At 37.9% G+C, this 21,324-nt stretch overlaps 1 protein-coding gene across 1 annotated transcript in view; it reads left to right on the forward strand.

Annotated features, from left to right (window-relative positions):
* The window catches only part of Cntnap4 (contactin associated protein family member 4), a 248,507-nt gene extending 243,023 nt beyond the window's left edge, over positions 1-5,484 (forward strand). The window contains exon 24 of the mRNA XM_046434879.2: positions 3,207-5,484. Coding sequence (XP_046290835.1) covers positions 3,207-3,400 — 194 coding nt within the window. The 3' untranslated portion in view covers positions 3,401-5,484. The remainder of the gene's footprint in view (positions 1-3,206) is intronic.
* The last annotated feature ends 15,840 nt before the right edge of the window (positions 5,485-21,324 follow it).

A 21,324-nucleotide genomic window follows, 5' to 3' on the forward strand; every position in this document is an offset into this window, starting at 1 on the left:
GGTCAAGTATTTCTGACCATTGCTACTTCTATTACTTTTTCTCTTTCTAAACTTAATGATGTATAAATTAAAGATACATAGAGTAGAACTCCCATTTGATCACATGAAAAGCCCCCCAAAATTTTTGAGTAGTAGTTAGAATAATTTGTAGTTAATAGTTATAATAGTATGTCTGAGAGTAGTATATTTTACAATAAAAAACTCACTTAAAGCTATAAGATTTATCATGTGCTAATATTTAAAAATAGGATTCCTCACCAAGAAAATTATCTCAGTCTCATGATAGCACTCTTTCTATGCATTTATTTAGTATAGATATAGGTAACTATAGATACCATGACCGAAATAAGTATAGGGCACGGTAGAGTCAAGCCAATGTTAGAACAAGTGCTCAATCTTTAGACTATTATTGTTGCTTTGGGCAAAGGTCATTTATAAGAATTACAGAGTTAAGGAAGAAATGTGCTATAATTCATTGTACTGTCATCCAACAGCAAAAATAAATTACATTTCACCTGTGAAATTCTTACTTAGCTCATATGCATATGGCAGAGAGAGATAATATAGAAGGGTTGTCCTTCGGGGGTTCTCCAGAGTCCATGAAACCAGCTCTCAACTTTGCAGGGACAGGGACTGAGCTACAGAAATAGAGCAGCTGGTAGTGGCCATCTAAGCTCAAAGGCCTCATCTGGACCGTGTGTAATTTATCTGCTAAATCACAGTGTATCCTCCTCCAGGGTGTTATTCCATCTGTACCATTGCCGTACAATTTTTGCCCATTGTCTATTATCATAAATTGCAACCACTGTGTAACTACAGTTATCCACTTAAGCATTTTCTAAACTGGCTAATTCCCCTGTGTTCTACATCCTACATGATCCTTCTCTTCATTTAACAAACAAACAAAAAAACAAGGGTGGGTAGTAGTAAAAGATGGGAGAATAAGACATCTAAGGTAGTAACCCAGATGCTGTGGGGTGTTTGGCCAGGCTACCTAGATGTGGATAGACAAGGTTTAGACAGACAGAAAGCTACGATTCCTCATGAGAACAGTCCCATACAGATCTTTGGATGCAACATCATAGAACACAGCAGTTGGCTGAATTTTATACAGAATATTTTGTTTAATTATTATTTTTTAATTTCATTTAGTATAACAGGTGAGATCAAGGTTTTTCTTGGGCGCAATAAGGCCTGACATAAAACTTACTCCAGATTAAAGGAGATAAAATATTTCAGAAATCATCCCTGATTTGACTGGCTGGATGCCCCATCTGAGCCAATGTAATAGTGACATTTACTCTATAATTGTAGTGGGCTGCTTTCTGTAACACATTCCATTGAAATTATTCAAATCTCTCTCCTTAAGTCAGAGGCTTTTAAATCAGACACAGATTTGTAGCAATTCCATTAACTGTTTTCCTGAGACATAAACTATGAATAACAAATGGATATTTTGATTAAAATTATTCTTTACTAATATAATTAGTAATAACAAAAGTAGTCATACCCATTAGTAAGCTATTCAGATTTCATGTACCTAAGTCTGTTATCCCATTGGTATTATATTAATTGCAACCTTTCTCAGGTGAGGTTGACCTAGCCAAAAATTGGCTTGCCAATTTTGTGATCTACCATAGAGAATCTGGTTAGTAAGTAATGTGCTTTGGAGTCTATTGTGACTGATAAGAACCTTTGCATCTCTGAGTTAAATCTATTCCAGTTGTATAGTATACATCTACTTTATATTTGAATGGAATCTTAATTTTGCAATTTGAGATTTGATAGGCATTGCTATTTTCATATACTTATTTTTGTCTGAAAACCTGCATTAGTTGATACTTCCACTGATCTCATCAGAAAAGCCTTTAGATATGAAGGAACTATGAAACTCATGGTGATTGATGAGTTTTCTAAATTCTGTTTTATTTATTTTTTTAATTGCAAGTGTGAATTTTATCATTAACAATGCATACTGTGAGTTGTCTTTCTGGAAGTGACAGATGAACTTCATTTTGGAGAAAATTTCCACCAGTTATCCATACCTGAACAACCAGAGTTTGCCTGTTAGTTATTCTTTAAATAAAAGTGGTGTTACATGCAGCACAGAGAGGCTTGTTCAGATCACAGCTCAGGCCTCCACATGGTGTGGTGTTTTCCTGGAGACAGCCCGTTATCCTCAGAGTACCCCTGGAGAGCATTGTATAGATTTCCCATTTCAACACACAAAATGTTAAAAAGACTTGTAGTCAAGGGATGAGATTCAGTACACTGAGCAGCATTTACTGCTTCACCTAAAGCATTCTTATACATATCTGGCTTTTGATTGGCAGCGTGAGATCTTCTACATAATAAATTCAATGACTATTATTATGCTTGAGTATCCATGCCTTCATTTGCACTAAGTACCAGGGATTCGATCTAGTTTCATTTTATACCATCAGTGGAAATTTCAGCACTATGAAAATGGCATCTCAGAATAATCCTAAGATTGCCTTTTTACCTTTTGGGTCCCTCCCCCCAAGTATATTAAGGACTCCCCCTGCCACCTCAGGGTTCATAGGACTACAGAGGATTATAAGACTCATCTCTGAGGACTACAGACCTAATGCAAAGCCAGGTTGATAACTACAAGCATAGTGAAAAATCATAGTGCTTAAATTTTTTGCTTAGAACAAGAAGTTTCAAAACAAGATTCCTTAAATGGAAGTGATTGAAATGTATCCTTATATTCAAATCTGTGTTTATTAGGATTATTCATATACATAATCTACTCCTATTATTCAACAGTATAACTTCATCCTTACACATTTAATTATAAAAACTTTAGACTCTTTTTCTACTTACTATTATTTTTTAATTTTAGAACAATTAAAACCTGTCCATAGGAAATGGCCACACGGTATAAGAGTTATCTAGGTTACACTTTGTGTTAAATACTAATGCACTAAGTGAATCCAAGATGATGTGCATTCGGAAATGGAGGTGAACCCACAAGGTTGGCAGAACTCAGAAGTAAACTCAATATATTGTGATACTGCTGGAATCAGAAATACCCGAAGTTTTCTTATTTCCAATTTATATAAGTAGAAGCTTGATTTAAGCAGGAAATAATGTTTCTGAGGACTTATTAAGTAATGAAGTCAACCCAGTTTCTCTCCTGACAAAAATTCTGACTTTATGTTTCTCTTCTCCTCTCTTTCTAGGTTTGATAGCGGTTGTGATCTTTATCTTGCTTTGCATCACTGCTATAGCCATTCGCATTTATCAGCAGAAAAGGTTATACAAAAGAAACGAGGCAAAAAGGTCAGAGAACGTAGAGAGTGCCGAGGCTGTTTTGAAAAGTGAGCTTAACATACAAAATGCAGTCAATGAAAATCAGAAAGAGTACTTCTTCTGATTGATGGGCAGCTGCCATCTCATGATAATTAGGACGGTCTGTTCCAATAGCCAGGGGCTCTCCATGGACAAGAACTGTTCTTACACTGAATGTACAGGCGATGGATCTGCAGCACTACCCTCTTGCCATGTCCAGGCTCTGGATGGCTCCAGGGGACCTCCTCCAGCGACAAGCTTCTCGTAGCCATCATCCTATGTAGCGAGGACCTAGATCTTGCTGTTAATTTTCAAACATTCTGATATGATCTAAAACAAGCTTATCTTGCTTCGTGACTACGGTTTTTCAATGTGAAACTGTAGCCCTGGTCTCCTTAACTCTGTAATACATAAGTTTCATTAGAGGTTACAAAGAAAATCGGACTGTGATGACCTTGCTTTATTTGAGAACATGCTGCGTTTGCTTTCGTCTCCCTGTGGTATTGTTCCTAGACCTGGAAATGCTTCTAAGATCCTCTTTGGCTGGTGTTTGCATCTGCAGTGGCCAAAAGTATATAAAGCCCCTTTGCCTTTCTCTGTGTTACATCCAATACATTGATAGTCCTGAAAAATGTTTTATTGTTCTTTGCTTGTCCATATGGCTCTTTTTCTATTTGACGCAATGATTTTGAATACATTCAGTTTTGAGTGTCAGACTTTAACGCTGAACATACAATTCATATGTAAAAAGACTCAAAGAACAGTGGTTGTCAGAATGTGGTGTGTTACCTTTAGAAGTTTTCGATTTAATTTGTTGTCATTGTTTAATGGTGACAGTAGTTAAGACCCCGATGAATTCCGATCTCCCAAAGAATGTAAACAGTTTTCAATGAAACTTGTTGATATAAAAAAATTATTAGCACAGCAAAAAAAGTATTTTTTAATTACAACTGTAATACCTCGAAGGAAATATACTACTGAGAATATTTTCCCCAAACCTTATATCCTTTTTTTTTTGTACGTTTATATTTGTGTTTTTCTGAAGTTTATCACCAGTGTTTCTTTGATCTCCCATGACTATATTCCATGAAATATTATTAGAGAAAAGAGAAATCGAAGCCTAGTGCTACATTCTCCTTTCTAACACATACAACCCTTTGGGCGTAAATTTTGCTGTGTGCTGACCTCCTGTACACAGTTTTTGCCATTTGAGCTGTGACTGTGCCCCCTTTTTCTGCACAAGCAGTAGACTAATAAAAGAATGTTCACTGTAAGCAGGGAGAGTGTGTTGAATGATCAACGCTAAACTGTCATTATAGTCACTTCTTATGCAGGGTGACAGTTAACTTCTCAACAAGAATCCATATAACCCACTGACTAGACCATTCTGATAAGAGCGTATACATGCACTAGGAGATCAAAGAATTACTTACAACCTTATAGAACTGTTACAAGAGTCAATTCTGAGGCTCTGTAACCAAGATGCTAGCCTGGAACTGTCTTTGAATTCCATAAGCCAACTAAATAATAAAGGCACTTAGCTTTTCCTGCTCCCACCTTCAAGTGCCTCCCAAGTGGAAATTAGATTCCTTAGTTTGTGTGCACCATGAATTTGGAAATCTGTAAACTCACCATGACCGTCACCTTATTTTCCATGTTTTCTTTGTTAATTCTTCTTGGAAACCCACCAGTCTTTCCTCATAGCATATATCCATATTGATGTTTCTGTAAATGCCTGACTGAATCTTAAGGACCCGAATTAACTTAGTAGTTTGTGAAGGACCCGTATTGGTAAATGGCATACCTTTTTGTTTGTTTGTTTTCCTTTGAACTGAAGGTACTGTGGTGGTAAGGGAAGGGTCTCATATAGAAATGGTGGTATTTGTTTGATGCGAAGATGAATGCAGCCATCGTCAGAGCTCTGAATCTTTTCTGAGTGTTTGTTTTATTTAGTAGCAGTATTAACCTTGCCGGTCGCTGGAATGTGAACAGGTTTATAAATGGTGAAGCCACATAGTCCTCTGTGGTGTGCACTGCTAGAAACTGCAACAAATGGCACTGGTACATTGTATGCCAACAAAATGCATTGGAACGTTGTATGCCATGACTTGATTCCCTGATTTGTAATTGATTCCTTCTTTTTTTCTTAATAAAATGCATTTTTTGAAATAAAATGCAGAATATATTTTAAGAGATGTTGTATAAAAGTTTAAAAATAGGGAATTTTACTGGATTTTTTCCCACTTAAAATGGGAAAAAGACTTGTGGATGTTTGCTTTTTATTTTAGTGTGTGTGTGTGTGTGTGTGTGTTCAAATCCTTTTGATAGATTTTGTGATTGTTGTGAATCATTAACAAATGCAGTTATTATGTAGTTTTCCTTTTAAATGGACTCCCAAAATGAAACAAATGTAGATAAATGTTTCCTAATTAACAAGGGAGTCAAATTACAGTAGATTTAAAGTTTTGCCAGAGAATAATGATTTGGCTGTCAGCAATTGTTTGTGGAAAGGTTACCGAGTATTTAAATTGAATGATGTCCTTTTTATTCTCTTTTCTTCTCCGGGGAGCTTGGCCAGTGAACACGGTATAAATATACACATGTTAGATGGAGAAATACTCTGTACCCTTCTGTGATTTAAAACTAAAAAGAAAACTTTTTTTGTGTGTGTGATTTCAAAAGAATGAAAACAATATATAATTAGCATCACCACTTTAAGGAGACATAGACTTTCCAAATCTCATTAAATTCAAACGTGCAATATGCAAATAGAATGCAAAAGTAGCATCAAAGGCTTGCCTATGTGAAATGGGGATATCAGTGGGAAACGACATGTTCATTTTATATAGGAACCATGCTGCTGAATGGACCTTGTCCGTCCTGGGAAAGAGCTAGTTTTAATCCATTCCCAAGTGTTGCTCTTTAAATCACATTTAAAACATTCTTTAGATGTTGTTTTTTTTTAAACAAAACAAAACAAAAAATACAGCAAGAAGCAGCCAGACAACCATCGGAGAGAAGTCAATCATTTAAAATTATCTTTCATTAGGTGGTATTGTCTTTTAAGATGACAGAATGACAACATGAGACAGGAGAATACTGATACCCTATTTAATATGAACAGCTCAGTTTTACAGATGGAAAGTCTCAGAGGCAGAATGTGAATTGCCATTCCCAAGAGGACAGTAACAGTGTGCATGTTGTGAAGCTATGACTACGGTGTCCCTTTTACTCCACATAGTATTGATCTCAGTGTTTCTAAGAGCTGAAATTTTGACAATTATTTAATGCTATAGAAAAGCCTGAAGAATCTTGATAAGCCTTCTTGTCCAGAATGACCTATAGTTCTAGATCTTATCCACAGCCTGTTTTAAATGAACATCAGCCTTTATTTGACAGGCCACTGCCTTGATAGAGTTGACTTTCTTTTAAAACTATTTATTAAGTTAACGGTCCTTTGCTCCAGGATAGACAGTTAAAATCGGGGCACTTTTACATAGGTTTTGTGAAATGCACATGAGTTAAATGTGACAGATTGAGTCATCAAATTCCCCCACCATGATAGAAGGATGACTTAGACATGGTGTAAATCAGAGCATGTTCTGTTGATGTCTGGCTTTCAAATCTGTATATCAACTCTGTGGTGATTCTTCCTGCTGATTTCAATATGTTTCCATTGACCTCCACTTTTCATAAGTCTGCATGATAGAGGGTGGTAGGAGGGAATCAAAAGTCCTGAAGTTGAATGTCTGTGTGTTGGGGAGGAGTGTGAATGAGCACATTCATGTCAGTAAGAAAGAATATGAAATGAAGATTGAAGGAATATTGCAGTCTGCATCCTACACGGTAAGAGTAAGAAGTAGTATTGGGTACATTGATAGCTTCCCTGGAGCTAGGTTTTGAAGGTATGCAAATGAAATTAAATCTGGCTCAAGATACTAATGCTTTCTCTAGTGAAAATCTTTTTCCCCTTTTATTATTATACTTAAATTTTTATAAAAACACATGACCATTCTTGAAAAAAAAATCGGTTAAACACATCTTATAAGGAAAAATGGTCCTTCACTGACCATCTCTCTTCCCCTTTACTTTCAATTATCTTAGCTGTCTCTTTGTAGCTGTTTCTTTGTTTGTAACATGCTGTCCTGGTTTGGATTCCCAAGAAAGTAAATTTTGATACAGAAATCACCATACAAGGAGATTATTAGAAAGTGCTGCCCAACCCCCACGGGAGAGAAGATGACTTGGTACAGGATGGAGCAGACAGAGAAGTCGGGTGGCAGCGCCTTTCAGATCAGGAGTCAGGGACCCTGCTGAAGGGCTCTTTGGAGATGTCTGAATCGGAAAGAAGAGGCTAGGAGCTTATATTCCTATTTAGACTGGGCAGTGTTGAGTGTGTGATGACATGGGTATGGACCTGGACAATTTTCTTATGCACTTCCTAAAGAGTGGGGACCAACTTCCCCAGAAGCTGGGGAGAATTAATTGTTAAGTCCTGAAACAGGGATCTCAGTGGCTCAGTACAGCACCCCTGACAGTCCCCTCTATGCTGCTTAGATCCCTCTGTTTTGGGGGAGCAGCTCCTCAGATCCCAGTGAGCCTCTTTTCCTGGGAGTAGATTGGGGACGAGGATGGACTAGACCACAGACCCTGCCCCTGGGTGGCACTCTGTGCCTGCCACTTCTGCTCCTCCCTCCGTATCATCCATGTCGATTCCAAGTTCTGCAGCTGGCAACACCATAGGGAGTTTGAACCCTTGTCTACTACAACCTTCTCAGGCTGTATCTGCTGCTCATATATATTTATCCTTTAAATTGATCAAACAAGGGTCTGAGTTATCTCATTTATTGCTGAGTAGATATAGTTACCCCCAGTGTAGCCTTGCCTACACCACAGCATCATCAAGGAGACACATTATAGTGAAGAATGAGTGACAGGGGCACATCACCATGATGTTTGATGTTCTGTCACATGCCACACCACAGAAGGTCTCTGTCGACCCTCTGCTGCTGGCGTTAATGACTTGCAGGCAGTAAAGACAACTCATACCTCAGAGAAGTAATGATTCTAATCAAGATGAATCTCTATCCTTTTCAGGGTAGAAAGGATCCAATATGGTCACCTTGCCACAGAATTTGTCATCTTGTACAAGAAAATGATTTTGGGAAATGAGCACTGGTCTTTGCAGCTGACCATCTGAACATTCAGGAGTGGTGGTAGCCAGTTCAGCCTGGCTGAGTGGGAGCTTGTGCTGCTGGGCTATGCGTAGCTCCCATCCAGGCCCCCGAGACCGCTGTGCTCCTAAGCTCCTTGTGCCAGCACTTCGGTGGTCTGTGATTGAGGCTGGTTGATAGCAACAAGCGTGGTCTTCTGCCTGCTTGATTGTTGAGTGCTTCTTTCAAGGTCACGTGTTCTTTCTGGTGGGCAAACTTCTTTACATTCCATGCCTGCTTCCAGATCCACCTGCATGCTTCTGCCTTAGACCTCCTTGTCTCCTGCCTTCCAAATCTCCTACATTCTTGACAAACTGGCCAATTCACTGTCCCCAAATCCATAAAAATCACAACCATGGGCCTTTTCTCTCATACAAAGTGAGCAGGTATGTCATCTTGGAGTTCTGGTCATTGGGTGGGGTCCTTCTCAGTGCTGTCTTGTGATGTCACTCTGATGGGTATGGGAGTAGTGCCATGTTTTATTTGCAGCGTGCATCCCCAATCTACATCACCTCTTCCATGCCAAGTTTAGAATGTCCCTTCTCCAGAGGTTGGAAATAAGAGACCCCTCATGCAGCCCTAGGTGGTCCCTGGGTAAAGGTGTTGGTAGAAGAGTGGTAGATAATGTGGGGTTCAGCTTAGCTGGCTTGTCCTTGCTTATGTGTGATCTCAGCTGCACCATCTCCAATTTAGGATGACTTTCGGTTGGGTCCAGTTTACTACATGACTTGTTGACTCCGAGAACCCAGCTCACTATAGGCCACTTGGCTCATATTCAGTGTCCCCTTGTAAGGCACTAACCTGGTTGGCTTCAGAAGCACATCAAGAGCCTTTATAGGAAGTTGTTTATTTCTCTGCTGCAGGTGACATGGCATATCTCCAGAACCCTAAATTTATTCAATAAATATTTCAGTGGGATATCTTGGGAAAAGGATAGATGTTTTTCCAAATCAATGGCCACACAGCATATACCCAGGTTCCTATTAATATGCCCCAACAAAAGCACTGCCTGTAGCAGAGCAGTTGCGATTGGAACTTCCTCATGTTTGACTTTGTAGCAGTTCATTATCATTCTCAGTATCCTCTGTATCATTCAGGGGCAAGATCAGTGAATTCATTGGAGATGCTCTGGGGTCTTTTGCATGCTTAGACCCATAAGGACAGCAGTAATCATTGTCCCCCTTTCCTTGTGCAGATGTGTTATTTTGAAGGGTGGGGCAGGAGCGGGATTACTTTTGGAGAATTCTGCTTGGATTATATTTCTGTGATAGATCACACTTCAATGACTAAATGTACTCATTTCATTGGCTGCAGAACTAAAGTAGGGGAAGCACTAATACCAGGCATATCTGTTCCACTTACACATTTGGAGACTGGGGAAATGACTACTGCTGGGTCTGCTGGCTGGACCTGAGACAGGAATCTTTAATATGCCTTTACTCTGAATGGGCTGAGGGACTATTATCAGTGTCAACCGAGATGCAATGTTCAGTGTCCTGGAACTGTTGACTCTTCCCCTTTCTCCACAGGGTTCAGTCATTATGGTACCTGGTTCTCGTTCCCTTTGGAAAGGACTGGGGCATCACTAATTGGACACTCACCATGATGGGGCAGAGTCCTTTTTCCTGAAGACCTAGGCTGTCCTTTAGGTAGTGGATTCCAGGTTTGAAAATTGACTCATGTCCGGAAACAAAGGATGATATGATTTAACAAAATAAAAATGTTGCAGCCAATTTGGAGGTGGGATACATTCTTACCATCTAATCTTAAAATCTCAGGATTTATTCATTGTCCCAATTATGTCATTGATAGCACAGGATCCAGTTCACTGTGCATCCAACAGTCATATGTTTTTAGTTTCCTTTAGTCTTCAATAGCTCCTCAGACTTGTGAAGGTCACAGACCACTTATGTAAGCATGACAGGACATTTGACGACTCGAGGGATTACTTCCCAAGAGCCAAGGGCAAAGGCCAGACTTCGTTCTTGGTAAAGTTAATCCTTTACTACATACCATTTTATTTCTTCTCTCATTCTAGAATTTTACTTTATTTTCTGAGTTTATTTTCTGCCTTCATCTATTTTCCATTTTTCTTCTATATTGGAAGATTTTGTTTTCTTTTTCTTTTTTTTTTTTTTTTTTACCAATAGTATCCCCCATACCTCTATTGATAGTTTTTAATCTCAGCTTTCACATTTTATATTTATAAGTTCTATGGATATACTTCACCCCCCTCAAGTTTCCTGATTTATTATTTATATACCAACTTCTGTTATCTTTTTTATTATGTTATTTAAAGCTTTTTGAAAATTTCTTGTGCTCCTTATACTGTATCTTTTTCTCCAATCTCCTTTTTGTGTTGGGGAGGGGCTTACTCTTGATTTGTTTATTTCTTTCATTGTAAAGACTACTCAAATATCAGATGATCTTTGTGTCTTATTCTGATGTGGAAGCTAGGAATTAATCTGATTGCAAGCTAAATTTAGATGGGACTCTTGGAAACTGACCACTTTAGGAAGAGCTTCAAATTCTCAGTATCTGTGGGGTTGAGGAGATTCTCAGGATTTTGTTTATGAACTTTTACTTAATTCCCCCTTTATCACTTTTTTGTTGCTGATATAACAAATCACAACAACATGGTGACTTAGTGCAGTAAAAATGTGTCATCTTACAGTTTTGTAGTTTAGAATTCCAAACCCTGTGGATAGGGTTCCATTTCTTTCTGGAAACTTAGAGAGAGACTCTATTTCAGCTTCTGTTTATGGTCCCTACATTCCTTGATTCCTGGTTCTTTCCTTCACTTTCAAAGTCAACAATGGCAAGGAAGGTCCTCAAATTGTGTCACTTTGACCTGCCTGCCTGCCTTTCCACTTCTAAAGATCCTTATGGTTACATTGGACTCAAAGTCCAAATAATAAAATAAGCCAGGATAATCTCCCTTACTCAGTGCCAACCAAATGGTGTCCTATATTCCATCTGCAGCCTGGATCCCCATTGCCACATAAAGCAACCTCCTCCCAGGCTGTAGGGATGAGGATGTAGACAGCTTTGGAGGGTACCGTTCTGCATCTCACAACCCCAGTTCCTGTGGTCTGCTCCATCCAGCCTGGCCTGATATCCTTCACTTCAGACCCTTTTGTTTAGATCTTTTCTGGAGAGAACTCTCTCTTCAAGTGTCTTTTTATATTTATGTGTGTAAACTCCTTCTGAAGTGCTTGTAACCACCCCGCCCACCGGCCCTCGTACCTGAGGCAGGTATATAATGTATAGTTTATTTCTCTCTATGAATTGGCCTCACTTTTCTTATAGGGAGTGAGTGCAAATAACACATTGAGCCAAAATGTAACCTTGGCTCCTGCCATGGCTCTGGCTTCCTATGACCCCTTCTCGTTCTCCTAAGATTGGAAACTTTCCCCTTTAACTTCCTCAGTGCTTCCTTCTGCCACTTGAAACTTTGGATCTCTAACCATGATTTTTTTTAAAAGCCATGAAATCATTAATTTCGATTTCTTCAAGCCAGGGACTAGTAACACCTGTCCTTATCATAATTCCTTGTATCATGCCAGACTAGCTCATGTGTGCTCTTATAAAATGATTTCCTCATTACATTTGCTGATACTGGACATGACTTATGCCCGTTGAACTAACCTGTGCTTCCAAGCTGTCCTCGTGACAGACTTTCTGGTAAATTATGTTTCTGTTGAATGAGTTCATGTTTTCATTCAAAATAAACTGTTATAAATGATTCATGTTTCTCTCTATTTTCAACAGGAGCAAATTAATTTTTTAATCGAGCAGTGAAATGACCTGTTCTTCCCCCAAATACATATTAAGATGGTTACAAATGACCATGAGAGAGACTTTGTAATCATGTCTTTCATTTACTGGAGATATTTGACTTTTCTCAGGAGAAATGAATAGCACTTAGTGAATTATTAGAAAATAGTATCTTCCAGAATGAGATTGTCAATGTATAAAAGAAAATAAGCCAAATATAATGAAAAAAAAACCCCACATTTTATCTTACAAAAATCTCAGAAAATAAAACACTGACCAAACTCATTGAAAATTAGGTGGAATTCTTATGTTAAGAAACTTGGTTGGGGCTGGGGATGTGGCTCAAGTGGTAGCGCGCTCGCCTGGCATGCGTGCGGCCCTGGTTCGATCCTCAGCACCACATACAAACAAAGACATTGTGCCTGCCGAAAACTGAAAAAAATAAATATTAAAAAAATTCTCTCTCTCTCTTTAAAAAAAAAAAGAAACTTGGTAAAAAGGTTGATTGTTGTATTTATTTTGGTTGACATGGAATTGTGCATATTTACCATATATGGCATAATGTTTTGAAGAATATGTACATTATGACTATTACTAATTAACATGTGTATCACCTCACACCCTTATCATTTTGGGGGTGATAATGCTTTAAATCCACTCTCTCCATATTTTTCAAGAATATAGTATATTATTAACAGTAGTCACAGAGTACAATAGATTTTTTGAATTATTCCTCCTATATAACTATAATTTTCTATCCTTTGACCAATGCTTCTTTACCCCTTCCTCTCCTCAACCACCCCCAGCCTTTGGACAACAATTAATCTACTGATTACTTCTGTGAAGTCAACTTTTAGGTTGCATATATGAGTGAGGTCATGCAGTATCTATTTGTCTTTCTGTGCTTGGCTTATTTCGCTTAACATAATATCCTTCACATTTATCCATGAGTGCTTGCACACTGTTGGTTGAATGCAAAGTAGTAGAGCTATTACAGACAGAAGAATAGAGGTTCCTCAAAAAAAATAAAAATAGAACTACCATGTGATCCAGCAATCCCACCACTGGGTATATATCCAAAGGAAATGAAATCAGTGAGGCAGATGTCTGCACTCCCAGGTTTATTACAGCATTATTCATGATAGCCAAGAAATGGAATCACCTAAGTGACCCCATCAGTAGATGAATGGATAAAGAAAATGTGATGATAGTTTTTGAGTGGTATCACATTTCCTGTCCACATGTTCTTTTTCTACCTATGATTTGTATAAGAGAATGAAAATCTTTCATCTTTCCTGATGTTTTTCTTAGTGGAAATTTTAGCACACTTTGGCTTTTTCATAGTTGAAATTTCATGATGTATGAAATTGATATGGTACTGAAATGCTTCCAAAATTTCTTTGTAGCAGTTTCTACTTTTCTGTTGGTTTCTATCAAAAATTAAAGCTTAGGTATAGAAATTAAGCTATAAAACAATACAAAGGTAATCTTATTCTTGAAATCCATGTTTTGAAGGAAAATATTTTCAGAAATACCATAAATACTGTACATACACAATTGTGACTAAACTGTCAAAATAAATCCTAGTTATTATACACTTACAAGGTTTTTTTTAAACATCTGAATGCTTTTCCATTAAAGGAGTAGGTTTGGGAAGAGGTACCTCTTCTTTCTGGGCCTCCTGAAGACCTTGGGAAAGGAAGGACCTACCTAAAATATGTAACTGCCAGTTCAGTAAAACCAAGGCTGACCTCAACTTAATTCATAAAACTTTCAGATAGCATCCATTCCTTTAATAACCAAATAAAAACAGTTCAAACTCTTTTCTCAAACAATAGGAAATTAGATATTTTAGGTGTGTTCTCCCTTTTCCAAGGTCTTCAGAAGCTCAGAAAGAAGAGTATCTTATTCTACCATCTCATCTTGGTCCTGCGCTCTATAAGTAAGTCATTTTAGCTAACTGGTCTGCATTAAGCTATTACTTAATCATCTAACTAGAGTCTGGTTTAAGCTAAGTAGGTTATCTTTGGTTTTTCATGACCAGCTTCTTCTGGCTGAAGCTCAGCTTTTCCCCTTAATTCACCACATACAGCAACAACTATAGCATTTAAGACAAAAAATTAAGGAAGTTTTGGAAATATCAGAAAATAACTACAATGCAGAAAAACCTGAATTGAATAGTCATTATCATAGTGCCCAGAGTCTACCAATCATGCTACAGGGTTCTCCACTTTACTCTTTGGTACTGATATCCCTTCCACTCAAGGTGGGACCATTGCTACCCCAATCTCCACCCCAAAGTATAAAGGACACAGTACAAGGGGAAGGGAAGCTCCTTGCCAACACACGATTCCTTTGTCCTTGGGTGAATGACAATCACACTCTTCAGTGTGACAATCATTTTGTTTCCTTAGACGTAGGAGAGGTCTAGCTCCCTTGTCGTTGCCAGGACAATTGCAATGTTTGTCAGTGCATTTCCTACACTTCAGACATCTGTTTCTGCAGAGCTGTACCAGGTGGAAGGTTTTGACTGTGCTCTATAATACACTCAATAGACCCACCTCTGGGTTGATGTAAAGGTTACCCTCATCTTTCATATTGATCTGAGCCTTATCCTGAAATGCATTTTTCTGCAACTCTCTGCTGCTGGCTTCATCCAGGGTTTCTTATTTCATGGAATAGCAGCACCATCCACTTGGTTGTCAAAAGTTGAAATCAAACTGGAGTCCCCTTCTTCCATATCCTCTGTCCAATTTATCTTCAAAATCCACCTGTTCATCCCTTCAATATATTATAAATCTATCCTCGTTTATTTCTCAAAAAATCGCACCTAAGATTACCATCTCTTAGAGTGGCCTTCTAAGTTGTTTATCACATGGGGACTGAACACCTCCCAAACTCTTAGCCATTCTCTCCCTTACAAGCCTCTCTGTCATCTGCTCACCATTCCTATTCAGCAGCTTCTCCCTGCTCATAGGAGGTAGGCATAATTTTGTAACATGATCATACATTTCGTATAGATTTATCCCTTATTGTTCCAGAGACTTATAAAGATGTATTTCCTACAGGAGTTTCCATTCTATTGACAAATTATGTGATTAGTCTAAACACCATCACGATCTGATCTTAGACTCATCAGTCAGAGAGGTACCTGTGTTTAGCACATCAGTGTTCTTTTAACCCTGTCCCATTTGTTTCCTGCCCTGGTGTTGTTTGCATAGACATTGTATTTGCTGTTCCTGTAAATTCTTTCCCCCTCAGATTAATTAGTTGATTCGTTTTAGTTGTTTCAAGCATCACTCTCTCAGCATAGCCTTTTGTGATCTCCACTTCTGGGTTCAATTCTCTTATTGAAAGGGCTTATCTCCTGGCACCTGCAGACCTCCACGAGATGGAACCCATGAGGTCAGCAGAGGGATGGCTAATTTACACTCGGTCTCTTCACCAAGCACAGGGCCTGATGGTTGACCGTCAATAGAGCTAATTGAATAAGCATTGATGAAACTAGGACTAAAATGGGTTGTTTTCTGTACACACCTAATTGAAGGGTGAATTTCCTCACAGGAAGGGATGATTGATGCTGAGATGAGCAATTACCTTCACCTCTAGAATCTGAAGACCCTAGTGATGAGTAAACACAGCTTCTGTTAATAGTAGCAAAACAGATGAACCCCTCCCTGTATGTTATATCAGGAAATCCCTTCATAAAGCTGCTTTAATCACAGTGTCATCATAACTAAAACCAACCTGCTTTTACCTCTCTTATAAGCAAGCAAACAAAGCAAAAGGCAAATGTATGCAGGGAAATCTTTGTTCCTCAGTTACCAATTCTCAAATTGTCCAGGGCTTATGTCTCTTATTTGCTCTCAGTGAAATACATTAGCATCTGCACCACTTCTCCATATTTTATAAAAGAGGGCTGTTCAGTATTATTTATGCCATTATGCAGTTGCTCAAATGTTACCTGATATAAAACTCGGTGTGGAGTTCAGTATACATAGTGTGATCACAATTAAAGACATTGTTTTAAGCACTGGAATTATTATTATTATTTTAATGAGTAGAGTTTTGAGCATAATAGATTAGGCAGGGTATTCAAACTGGGAAAAAAATGTAAGTTTTTTTCACAACGCTCTTGGATAATTTGCTGAGCCTAATAAATTTTCTTGCATTACATTGGATGTTGCAAGTTGCTTCAATGCATTGGTTCTTAGTTCTCAGTGCCAGGATGCAAGCGCCCTGCTGTGGTTTATATAGGAGTCAGAGTGGCTCCACTTGAAAGTGAGTCTGGCATGCAGGATGATTAAGGATGATTGCTTTCACTTACTTGATTAAAACTGGTAGAAATATAGACAGTCCTCCAGTTAGTTTTTATGCAGCTTGCTGACTATTGCTTTTCTTTATAAATGGACATTTACTACCTATTTAGAACATAAAATACCTCAAAGCAAACATTAAGCAAAATGTAGCCTATCTATCACATGTCCTGCTCCTCTTGATAGTAATAACCATGAATAGAAAGCCCATTACATGGCAAATTCTACACTTTTACAAGTTGTTTTATAGATTCACTTTGTGATCATTAATAAACCTATTTAGCAAATATCTAATTAAGCTTAATGAAAGTCAATTACTCAATGCCCTAAATTTACTAAATTTTATTTTTGGGGTACTGAAATATTTTTTAAGTGAGTCATATTATCTGTATATTAGTGCTAAAAATGTTGCTTTTCTGCAACACCAATTTACCCACAATAACACTTATGGGCAATTAACATTCCATTTTGCATGCTACATTCATCAGTAATTTTCTTTTGCTGATTGTGATGTCTAAAGAGTGTAAATACATGTATCGTAAATGCCTTTTATTAGTAATTGAGAGGGGCTTTTACTCAGCTGACCTCACAACTTATATGTGAGTGTGTGTCTGGATATTCACAGTAGCAATTTTTTTTAAAAAAACCACCCTTAAAACGTTTTAGTAGTGGTTTAGGCTTAATTTGCAAGTGGCTCAAGAGAGGGTGGGTCCACATGAAAATGCTGTGTCTGTATGTTATGAAAAACTTTTTAACCTGAAAGCATTTTAGATTTATTGAAGAGTCACAAAACTTGTACAGAGAGTCCTCATTTGCCTTGCACCTGGGGGGTTCCCAAATATTAACAATGCACATAATCACACTTCAAGGAAGAAAAACAAGAAATCAACATTGGTTACTAGCCTACAAATCATATGCAAATATCTCCACTTTCTCCCCAAATGCCTTACTTTTGTTCTAGGAGAGGTTCAGTATCCCTGAGTGCATTTCGTGGGTGTGTCTTTTTATAGCCTTCAGTCTGGAACTTTCAATCTTCGATAGCAATTCCTTAGTCATTTATGACCTTGACACTTTGAATTTTTAAAAATGATCAGTTATTTTGTAGAATGTCATACAATTTAGGGTTTTCTATTAAGTCCAGTTTATGGAGTTTGGGGGTAAGAATTCCACAGGAATGTATCCTTCTCATGAAAAACCCGTGTCAGTATTTCCTATTGCTTGTGATGTGGGCCTTGAATTCTTAGTTGAGGAGGTGTTGGATTTCTCCTTTGTAAAGTTACTTTGAGCCCATGCAGATCGCCTGTTTCTTCTTAAATTTTCACTTTCTGATTTAGCATCCATCTGTCGGTGGATTTCATCAACAATTGTTACCATGGTCTATCCCTAACAGCCATTTTGTATTTTCTCATTCCTTTCACATGTATCAATTTGATATTTTCTAAAAGGAACAGCTGCTCCTCTCCACCATTTAATAATTTGTTGAAATGCTTATTTTTGGTTAGTATGGACACATGCATATTTATTTTAGAATCTGGGGCTGTGGCTGTTTTGTTCCTCAGCTCATTCCTAGATCTGGCCTTCACAGTGACAACCCCCAGGTGCAGCTTTTAGATGGACACGAGGGTCATATAATCAAATCAGCTTTTTTTTATTAAATAAATTAAAGTATGCCTACTGTTATTAAGCTAATCATGAAAATGCTTAAACTCTGTACATTTCTAGAAGAAAAATTCCTAATGGAGCAAGAATAAATAACCATATTTCTCCATGTAAAGCAGGTTTTTCTCTGCACTTCTACAGCTTTGAGCACAGCTCAGCTCAATTTAAGGCAGATTTCCCTGCCCTTCCTCCCTCCTTTAAGAGGGAGCCTGTGGCTTCTTGTTTGACTTGGCTGTTTTTAGTCGTCTGTATTGTGTATTTCTCTGACTCTTCATCTGTCATTGGTGCTAATTGCTTTACTCTACTTGACACAGAAATACAATTATGATTTTATTGTGTAGACACACTAGAGCTCTAAAGATTCTGAAGCTGTATAGAAGAACATTTTCTTTTCTTTTCTTTTCTTTTTTTTTTTGACACACAGCTTTTAACTTCTGCCTCATGCACTGGCTATATGAGCACCTGTGCCCTTAGAGGGCTTCCTAGGCATGTCTCCTGTCTACTTTCTTGGGCCACAACTATAGTTTCTCAATGGTTTATATATAATATGATTTTTCCCTCTGAAACTTATGTTGGTTTAATACCATCGTGAGGTGATAAGGGGAAGGAACTTGATCTAACTGTGATGTTTGGAGGTAGAGTGTCTGGGAGGCGGTTAGGATTGGGTAAGATCCTTAGGGTGGACCCCCCACAATTAAACACAGGTGGCTGTACAAGGGAGCATGGCAGACCAGAGGGCGTGTGCACGCAGACTCCTGTCTCTTGTGGTGTGACAGGGCTGTGCAGCCTCAGGACTCTGCCAGCAAGAAGGTCATCACCAGATGCAGCCCTCGACCTTGGACCTCCAGAACTGTGAGCCAAGACAAATTTCTTTTCTTTAAAACTTGTGCAATCTGTGTTATTGTGCAATTAGCAACAGAAGACTGGCCAATGTACCCACAGACTACTTATAATTTTATAATATTTCAGAAGGTACAATGTATTTTAGGAACTTGAATTTTTTTAAGGGACCCCACAATTTTTTCTCTGGATCTTTTAGAACATCTTTATATAAGACACTATAAATATTTGATTACATATGTATATGTTCCTGTGTGTACTTTGTACTATATGTATATATATGTATATATATATATATATATATATATATATATATATATATATATAACATACATATGTATGCTCTTTAGTTATTTGTCTGAATTATCAAGCATTATAAAATTCTACTTTGCTGGATCTTTATAAAAACAGGTCTTTTTCTGAGAGGGTTAAAAACAAAACATAACATTAATTATTTTGCTGATTCATTTGGCCCACTGAGTTTTTAAAGTGACAGTCTCTTCTGAATTAGCTTTATCTATTTAATAATACATACTCCAAAGCCTTCTCATCAAAGCCTCCTGGAAGGTTCATCTTATAAATTCTAACCTTGCAGGTAAATTTCAATGTTACATGTGTGAATGCACTCAGGCATATCCTGCCACCTTGGGAGAGTCAGGATATAGGGGAATTGAGCCGATACTAAATGCTATAGAAGTGTTAATGTTAGTATCACACACGCCTCTTCAGTCTAAACGGTGGGCTCACAAGTAATACATAGGTAATAATTTCCACGCAGTGTTCCATGTTATAGGAGAATATTAATTATTTTAGTAAAATCGAAGCCTAAGTTTCCAAGTGTCTTTTCCAAAACAATTTCCAAATCAATTCACAGAACTATGATAAAGACATAGGTCAATGCTAGGGGCATCTCTGCCTTTGATCAACATGTTGTGTGAAATGCAATAGTTTTTCAGTATTAAAAAATCATCTCAGGTATGTATTCCCAGACCCCAAGTCAAGGGATTCTGATCGTGTGAGAGCCACAGGAATTTCCATTTTTAATTATCATCCCCAGCCGGTAGAAGACGGAACTCTAGTCAGTGTTTAAAAGCTGTCTTTGGGACTTGCTTGTTTGGGACTGATAGGAAATTGGAACTGCATGTGTTTATGAGAAGCAGTGGCCTTATGAGGTAAGCAGACTGGGAGCTGATGACTTCCAGAGGTATTGAGACAGAATTACTGGGGGAAGCTGGCGGGAGTCTGGGACCTCACTCCCTGTAAGCCAGAAACCAGGCTACCCTGCAATTTGACCTCATCTGATTCATTGTTACATTTATTGACAAGTAAGTCTTCCCAGTATTGATCTCAGGAAAAGGAATACATTTTAAGTGTGTGTTTTCAAAATGTGCATGCACAATAGTATCATACCACCGAAGTAAGAAAAAGCTCAAACTCTAACATATATATATATATTTTTCCTAATCAGTGGCCATTTTCAAGGTAGTTTTTCTAAACATAAACAGAGTGTTTCATTCCTGGCCTGTGATGTGGATGGAGAGCATTAGTTCATCTACTTTTTTCTGTGATTGAAGTGTGTCTTTTACACACCTGTCTTTTACAGTCTCTTGTTTCTATTTGTTTTCAAAGTTGAATACAAGAGACAATGTAGCATTCCGTTTTCCCTTCAAGCATGTTAACTCCTTTGAAGTTCAAGAGTGAATTGCCATGTGTGATGAGCAGGCTGATGTTCAGTCCCATTGAGCATCTTCTCAGCTGTAAAATGTATCAGTTTTCCCCAGTCTCTGGGAATCAGACACAGGGAGCAGTTATGTGAATGTAAACAAAGTTCTCCACCTAGGGATATGACTAGAGTCTCTCCGAGTATCATAGTAGCAAAATATTTAATTTTTTGTTGTATTTAAGGCCGGGTTTCCAATTATTTCTTCCAAAGTCATTAGGAAAGTTAAAATTCCCAGTTAATAGATGCTAGCATTTAGAGGATTTCTGACTTTTTAATTCAGCAGTGAATCTATTACATGTTATACTACCAATACAAGAAAACCCCCACAATAAAAATGAACCCAACTTGGAATTTAAAATGTAATTGCAAAAAAAAAAATGTTGAGTTGCAACATAATATTCACTGGGGCGAATGGTATCTTATTTCAAAAAGTCAGATGCCTCTTTTAAGAAGGAAGGCATATTTAGTATGCTCTTAGATC

The sequence above is a fragment of the Marmota monax genome, unplaced genomic scaffold (genome assembly GCF_021218885.2).
Source record: "Marmota monax isolate L192 unplaced genomic scaffold, Marmota_monax_Labrador192_F-V1.1 WCK01_AAM20220418_F8-fsc00024, whole genome shotgun sequence".
Lineage (NCBI taxonomy): Eukaryota > Metazoa > Chordata > Mammalia > Rodentia > Sciuridae > Marmota > Marmota monax.